This window comes from Schistocerca cancellata, chromosome 1 (assembly GCF_023864275.1).
Source record: "Schistocerca cancellata isolate TAMUIC-IGC-003103 chromosome 1, iqSchCanc2.1, whole genome shotgun sequence".
Lineage (NCBI taxonomy): Eukaryota > Metazoa > Arthropoda > Insecta > Orthoptera > Acrididae > Schistocerca > Schistocerca cancellata.
Genome location: NC_064626.1, coordinates 867,298,913 through 867,307,330, shown reverse-complemented (window position 1 = coordinate 867,307,330; position 8,418 = coordinate 867,298,913). Strand labels below are relative to the sequence as shown.

At 43.2% G+C, this 8,418-nt stretch overlaps 1 protein-coding gene across 1 annotated transcript in view; it reads left to right on the top strand.

Moving 5' to 3' along the window:
* Window positions 1-480: 480 nt before the first annotated feature.
* Window positions 481-8,418, top strand: part of LOC126108987 (proton-coupled folate transporter-like) — a 29,371-nt gene continuing 21,433 nt past the window's right edge. The window contains exons 1-2 of the mRNA XM_049914394.1: window positions 481-497; window positions 6,232-6,341. Coding sequence (XP_049770351.1) covers window positions 481-497; window positions 6,232-6,341 — 127 coding nt within the window. The remainder of the gene's footprint in view (window positions 498-6,231; window positions 6,342-8,418) is intronic.

Genomic DNA, 8,418 nt, shown 5'->3' with positions numbered 1-8,418 from the left:
GATTCGTTATAAAGAATTTGTAGATCACTGCAGTTTATGTTCGACAAACTGCAGAATTCACGTATATTAGATTTCACGCTCAGTCGTCTTTCTCTGTGCGAAGTCAAAATCTTATAAAACAATTGATGCTCACATATATTTATTACAACGACCTTTTATCTCTACGCCAGGTACTGGGTGGTTGATTCGACAACTAGCTTGTTTTTGCCAAGCCCTAAGTATAAGGCGTGAATACGTCTGGTCGCTTTCATTTCCCTGATTACTGATTCTGTTGCCTATGTAATAATGACTCTAGGTTCAGAACCCTCTTCGTCAGGAAATACACGACCAACTAACAAACACGTAAACGTGTTTGTTAGTTGTATCAACTAACGTGTTTGTTAGTTAGTATCAACATTGTAGCGATTACTTTATCGTGTTTCGGTACGCTGCTTACTCTAGTGTCGCCAAGCCTAGATAAGGCGTTCGAAGAACGCGGCGATGGTTGACTTGAGCCCGTGAGTAGTCTCTACAGTGCTCCCCCAACGCGTGGGTCAACGTGATGCCCGGCTAGCTATGCGACAAACTTCCCGAGCATTTCGTCTAACATGTTGACAGAAATCATCAGGGAAATGCACACTGTGAGAGGTATGTACTCTTTAGTTCTATCAGAAATTCCGTCAGAGCGTACGATCAGATAAGTTGCTCATTTTTTTTATACTTTTCCAGAAAACCAAGCCAATTGTTATGTAACAGATCCTCAGTTTTCTTTTTCATTTTTCTGTATATTATTCTTGTCAGCTGCTTGAATGCGTGAGCTGTTAATCTGATTGTGCGATAGTTCTTGCATTTATCTGCACTTGCTGTCTTCGGAACTGCATGGATGAAATTTTTCCGAAATTCTGATGGTATGTCGCCAGTCTCGTAGATTCTACACACCAACTTGAATAGTAGTTTTGTTGTCTCTTCCCCCACTGATTTTAGCAATTCCGATAGAATATCATCTGTTTGAGCTCAGGTCTTCCAGAGTTCTTTCAAATTCTGACTCTTGTACTGGATCCCCTATGTCTTCCGTATCTACTTCAGTTTCTTCTTCTATCACATCAGATATGACCCACGCTAAATGCGCTATTTCCATCCACCTTCTCTCTCCTCCTCGTTTAACAATGGAACTCCCATTGCACTCTGAATGCTACCACCCTTGCTTTTAATTTTACCGAAGTCAGCCCTTCCGACAATCATTCCTTTTTCTTTTTTTCACGTTTTTCCTACAGCCATTTCGCCTTGGTTGCACTGCACTTCCTATTTATTTCATTCAAAAGGGATTTATATTGCTGTACATTTGTCTTCCCTGAACATTTTTGTATTTCTTTCTTTATCGACCAATTCAAATATTTCTTCTGTTGCCCATGGTTTCTTCGCAGTTACCTTTCTTGTACTTACGTTTGTCTGGGCAACGTCTGTGATTGCCCGTTTTAGAGGTGTCCATTCCTCTTCAACTGAACTGCCTATTTTAATATTCACTAACACAGTATCCACATCCTTAGCGAATTTCAAACGCGTCTCATCGTTGCTCAGTATTTCATTATCGCACTTCTTTCCACACTGATTCTTCCGAACGATTTTCTTATACTTCAGTCCACTCTTCATTATTAATAAATTGTGATCTGAATCTATGCCTGCACCTGCGTACGCCTTACAATACAATATCCGATTTCAGAGGCTCTGTGTGACCATGATGTAATCACGCTGGACTCTTCACGTGTCTCAAGTTCTTTCCAAGTATATCTCCAAATGGTTCAAATGGCTCTGAGCACTATGTGACGTAACATCTGAGGTCATCAGTCCCCTAGAACTTAGAACTACTTAAACCTAACTAACCTAAGGACATCATACACATCCGTGCCCGAGGCAGGATTCGAACCTGCGACCGTAGCGGTCGCACAGTTCCAGACTGAAGCTCCTAGAACCACTCGGCCACAGGGGCCGGCTAAGTATATCTCCTCCTCTTGTGATTCCTGAACAGTGTTTTCGCTATTACCATCTAAAAATTCTTGCAGTACTCAATTAATCTCTTTCATTCCTGCTTCCAAGTCCGTATTATCCTGTAAAGTTTTCTGCTGTTCCTTCCCCTACTACCGCGTTCCTATCCCCCTTGATTATTAAAGTTTCATCTCACTTTGTATCCTGAATTAACCGTTTAATATCCTCATATACTTTCTCTGTCTCGTCATTTCCTGCTTGGCGCGTCGGCATGTATACCCGAACTATCGTTTTCGGCGTTAGTTTACTATCGAATCTGATGAGAACAGTCCTATCACTGAAATGTTCTCACTACCTCACTCGCTACTTTCCTATTCATAACGAATGCTACTTCCATTACACCATTTTCTGCTGCTGTCCATATTACTCAGATTATGGTTCGACCAAGAATCTTTATGTTCTATCCACTTCACTGTCTTCCACTACATCTAGTTGCAGCCTGTGCATTTCCGTTTCCAGATTTTTAAGCTTTCCTACTACGTTCAAACTTCTGACATTCCTAGCTCCGACACGTAGGATGTTACCCTGTCGTTCGTTATTCCATTTTTTTCTCATGGTCACCTCCCCTTTAACAGTCCCCTCCCGGAAATCCGAATGGGGATTAATCCGGAATCTCTTTCAGTCACAGGCCGCATACCCTGTGCACACACCTTACATGTTTCTAATGCAGTGGTTTCCATTGTTTTCTGCATTTTCATGCCATTGGTCATTGCTAATTCTTCTTCTTGTTCCTAACATTTTATTCTGACACCTAACTCAGGATTTCCTCATCAGAGTATTTCGAAGTAGCGGTCTGATACGAAAGCCACGTTCCGAGTTTTTACAAAAGCCTTGAAAGAAGATAAAAGTGGGTACAGATCGTTTTATTGTTTTGCAGAATTTTCGCTTTTAAAATGTATACACTTTTGCTATCGTCTGAACCAATTATGGTTAACATTTTTTTCTCACTGATGTTGATATCTCAGAAATACGATTTTGGAAGTAGTCAACATCTTATTAATATGATGAAAATCTCTATCCGTGTATTTTGTATATGATGTAAGAAAGTAAAAATAAGTAGTGAGGCAATGAATCAAGTGAATACAGACAGTAAGACAGTAGTTCGATTCTCTTGGAAGCGCTTCGCAGACGAGCCAGTTTCGTTGGTTTCGGTTGATTTTGGAACGCCGAAATAGTTGACAGCTTAGTTTCCGGCCTGTACAAATGTATCCCAGTTTCGTCTTTGGCACTATATTGTTCACCGATTTTACGATTCGGTAAAAAGATTTTGGCATTCATTGTATAACAGACACGAGCGTGTATTTTTGGAGCTTCGGTCAGATTATACCGAATGGATCCGCTACGCATCTTCTCCACTCCTAAACTTCAATGCTAATTCCACTGCCTAACAAAAAGGCGAACCACCCTGGAGATACTGTCAGACGTCAGAGTAGGCATCATCGGAGGGTAAAAGATGATTAGAGTTGCAGTTCTCTGTGACAGGTACACTGGCCACTAGAGTGCGATAGTGTTGTTTGTCTGCTGTAGTTACCAGGGCTGGTAGGATACAGAACAGGCACCACCAGCGTCACGTCTTGAGTGATCAGTGTGACAGACACGGAGGTGCCGGGTACAGAGCCAGCGTTAACTGCACCTGACAGACTTCGAAAGGGGCATCGTTGTCGAACACGACTCAGCCGGCCGGTTGAATTGTGCAATGTCCAGATTTGCTCAGCATTCAGATGAGACAGTTGCTCGATACTGGACTGCATGGGAATGTGAGGGCACCCAAAGTCGTCGTCAACTTTCCGATCGACGGCATTTGATCTCTACAGAGGGTGTGGCCGTATTGTGCACCAAGCGCATCCTCACCCCTTCACATCACAGACATCAGCGACAGCCAGCCAAGAGCTTTTAGTGGACGTCCTGAAACATTCCGTGTCATCATCATTAGTCAGAGACTAGCGCCAGCTGAGCCAACTGTCCCACGCGTAAGCTGTCGTTAACACAGCAATGCAAACGGCCGTGTCTGGCGTGCTGTCGTGACTGGGCAGCACGGTTTGCTGATGAAGATGTATCGCATTGTGTTCAGTGATGAATCGTGGTTCTGCACCACCCCGGATCATCTGGGGAGAGATCCACGCTTACAGTGTTTTGCAACACAGCGGTGTTACTCCTGGGGTCGTACTTCGGGGAACAATCGGGTATGACTTTATGTAATTGATGTTAGTGATTGTGGGAACTGACGGCACAACGCTAGGTCACGGACATCCTGCGTCCTCATGTGTCACCTCTTGGTGCCATTGTCCAGTAGAACAATGCTCGCCCACACATGGCTTCTGTTTCTATAAACTGTATCCGTGATGTTAGGTATTCCTGTGGATAGGAAGATCCCTAGAACTGCCACCGGCAGAACATGTGCGGGACCAGCGCGGACGTCAAATCCGTCTCAGCGTGAGTATCCAGGACATCAAGGACCAGTCACAACAGTTTTGGGCCATTTTACAGTAGGAAAGGAATCAACGGCCTTATGACACCCTTCCCAACCGGATCAGTACTTACATCTAAAGCAGAGGAGATGCAACGTCATACTGATAAATGGGCTGATACTTCCAAGTGATTTGTAAATTTTACTCGATTTGTAGGACGTGAGGTCTGAGGTCCGCCAGTTATGCAAAAACACCGGTTTTTCTCAGTACCCAAACATGTTTCTGCACCACTGTGTCATCATCAGTGGGTTTCCGTTTTATTTATTCTTTACACTTGGTGTGCGTGAATTTTCCGGATCATTTGTGTATTATTTACTACAGGAAGCTTGTCATGTTTTCGTGTGGCAAGCCCTTTTATTCTCCGCATTATGGAGAGGTGTCGTGATGCACACGTAAATATAACACGTATTTTCCACAAATAAGGTAGTAAAACACTTTTCACTTCACCAAAACACAAGTGATCCGGAAAATTCATGCTCACCAAGTGTGAAGAATAAATAAAACGGAAACCCACTGATGATGACACAGTGGTGCTGAAACATGTTTGGGTACTGAGAAAAAACGGTGTTTTGCGTAACTGGCGGACCTCACATCCTACAATTTTAACTGCTAACACGGTCAACACAAGCAGCTGCAAATCCAAATGATGAATATTTACTCGCCTTTATAATCAGTGAAATAACATAACACACCCTCTCAACCCGTGAAGTTTCATTTTGTTTCCCATCACGTGTTGGCTGCTCTACTGTTTTTTTTTTTTTTTCAGGCAGTGTCGATAGTAGTGCCGCATTCGATATACCTAAGGACGCCGCTGTCGAGCGGTAAGCCACCTGCCGAATCTCTTCAATCATAATTCGCATAGTGTACATGATTTTTTGTAACAACAGTCGATTAGATCGACCTTCACAAAATTTATCGCTGCCTTAAGACGTTCAAATTTTGGAGACTAGTTGTAAATAGAATTTTCTCAGCGTCATTGATTACTAAAGGTTGAACGAAGCGCTTAGTCAAAATGTGTGTGAAATCTTATGGGACTTAACTGCTAAGGTTATCAGTCCCTAAGCTTACAGACTACTTAACCTAAATTATCCTAAGGACAAACCAGCCGCACAGTCCACGACTGCAGCGCCCTAGACCGCTCGGCTAATCCAGCGCGGCACGAAGCGCTTAGAGGCGTTGATGTTGAGTTAGGTGATAACGAAAACCTTTAGGAAATCACCTCTCAGAAAACTTCGAGTGAAACATCCGTTCTGTCACAACACTGTTTCTTTAAACAATCGGTCATAAATAAATTACTTGTCCAGTTTTTGAGCTATTATTGTTTCCACAATGGAAAATGGCATATTTTAAAAGAACTGTAATATCTGTCAAAACTCATTTGAAAAGTTGTTGTCGTACGTCGCCTGGCCGTTCTCTTCTAACTGTGTAAACGAATTTTCATGCCTGAAGTCCTTCGCTAATATGCTATTGAAAGTTAAGTAATAAACTCAGTAACTGAATGTGTATTTCACTACCTGTGTACGCTAATTCACTCAGTTATGGAGGAATTGGATTCCAGCTGTCAGTTTTTCGCAAGGACAGGAACCGCTTTTTCCCTGCTCCACACAGGCAGATACTGTTTTTGTCCCCGTATTTGTGTAGTTGACTGCCTGTCTGCCTCCGTCACATCTAACAGCGCAATAGAATTAATTAGGTTGAAGTCCATCATAGACTCACGCAGATTCTTTATTCTCTTTTTCAGAGTAAAGACGATGGAAGCCAGAGCGAGTGCTGCAGCACCGGAAGAGGAGGTGATGTGTCAGACCGACAGGGATGAGCCGCAGGAGGACGCGGCTCCACCCACACGCGCAGGTGAGTGCGCGGCGCGGCTCTCCGCAGCACAGAACCACTCTGCAGCAGCCACGTGCAACAGATTCCCTCTTCATAGAGCAGCACGATGAGTGAGAGGCAGTATAACACAGACAATGGCTATCTGACATCCTGCATTAATGCTCACAACCCACTATGTGGATTCTTCCATAACGGTTGAAGGATGGCAGCGTTCCTTTGATACGAGTCAGATCTAGATGTTCAGGATGTACCAGTAGACTAGCAGTATTTTGCTAGAACTTCCCGTTGTGCTACGCACTTCATACAAGTCTTCATCAAAAGCGTCGTTCTGTTATGACAGAATATGATTTAAATCTACGAGGGTCACGCCAAAAAAAGGCAGACTATTTTTTTAAATCCATCTTTTATTCTACATGTTTGAAAGTTTTACAGTCTGTAGATACATCCTTTAGGAACAATATTTTCATTTCTCCACATAATTTCCAGCCCTCTCAACTGCCTTACGCCATCTTGGAACCAGCGCCTGTATACCCGCACGGTAAAATTCTGGACCAACCTGATGGAGCCACTGTTCGGCAGCGTGCACAAGGGAGTCACCATCTTCAAACCTTGTTCCACGAAGAGAGTCTTTCAATTTCCCACACAGATGATGGTCACCTGGAGCCAGGTCAGGACTGTAAGGCGGGTGTTTCAGTGTTGTCCATCCGAGTTTTGTGATCGCTTCCATGGATTTTTGACTGACATGTGGCCGTGCATTTCGTGCAACAGCAAAACATCCAGCTTTTGCCGATGTGGTCGAACACGACTCAGTCTAGCTTGAAGTTTCTTCAGTGTCGTCACATATGCATCAGAATTTATGGTGGTTCCACTTGGCATGATGTCCACAAGCAACAGTCCTTCGGAATCAAAAAACACCGTAGCCATAGCTTTTCCGGCAGAAGGTGTGGTTTTGAATTTTTTTCTTGCTTGAGTTTGCATGATGCTACTCCATTGATTGCCTCTTCGTCTCTGGTGAAAAACGATGGAGCCATGTTTCATCACCTGTCACAATTCTTCCAAGAAATTCATCTCCACCATTCCCGTACTGTTCCAAAAGTTCGCTGCATACCGTTTTTCTTGTTTCTTTGTGAGCCACTGTCAACATCCTGGGAATCCACCTGGCACAAACCTTTTTAACGTCAACACTTTCAGTATTCTGCAGACACTTCCATCCCCTATCCCAACGTAGCGTGACAATTCTTTCACTGTGATACGTCTGTCAGTAGTCGCCAATTCGTTAACTCTCTGCACATTGTCTGGATTGTGTGCTGTACGAGGCCTGCCGCTGCGAGGACAATCCTCATTGCCGTGCCCGCTCTCACCATGTAACCTGCTTGCCCACCAACTAACTGTACTGCGATCGACAGCAGCATCTCCATATACCTTTTTCAACCTCTTGTAGATGTCTGCCAATGTCTCGTTTTCACAGCACAGGAATTATATGACAGCACGTTGCTTCTGACGAACGTCAAGTGTAGCAGCCAACTTGAAGACATGCTGTGACGGCGCCACTCACGGGAACAGGTTGAACTAAGTTTGAAAACAAGCGGGAAGGATGTGTCTACACACTAAAACTTTCACACATGCAGAATGAAAACTGTATTTTTACAAAAATAGTGTGCATTTCTTTTGAAATGACCCTCGTAATTGTCCTCACAATACTGCTCCTGGTAATGGATCATTTGTCAGATGCTTGATGAAGTCTTATAATTCCTGCAGTGCTTAAAAGCAAACAATAATTAACTCCATTTGTATCCGAGAGTAAATGGAAGCTCACTATATACTGTATATTTGTCTTGTGACACACAGCAACTGCACTGATATTTAAGATATTTCTCAATTATTGTTCCGTCTCAGCTGCACCTTTGTTATTAGATTACATGTTTCGATCACTGAGGATCGTCTTCAGATCTAAAACAAAAACTAAATATGTACCATCTAATATTAACAATAAACGGAAAAGTAAAGAGTTAAACATAAACGTGGAATTTACTCAAGTAGCTGCGTCAGCAACGCGTCTTGTCTGCTCAGAAACACATTTGAGTACTGTGTTTTGCAA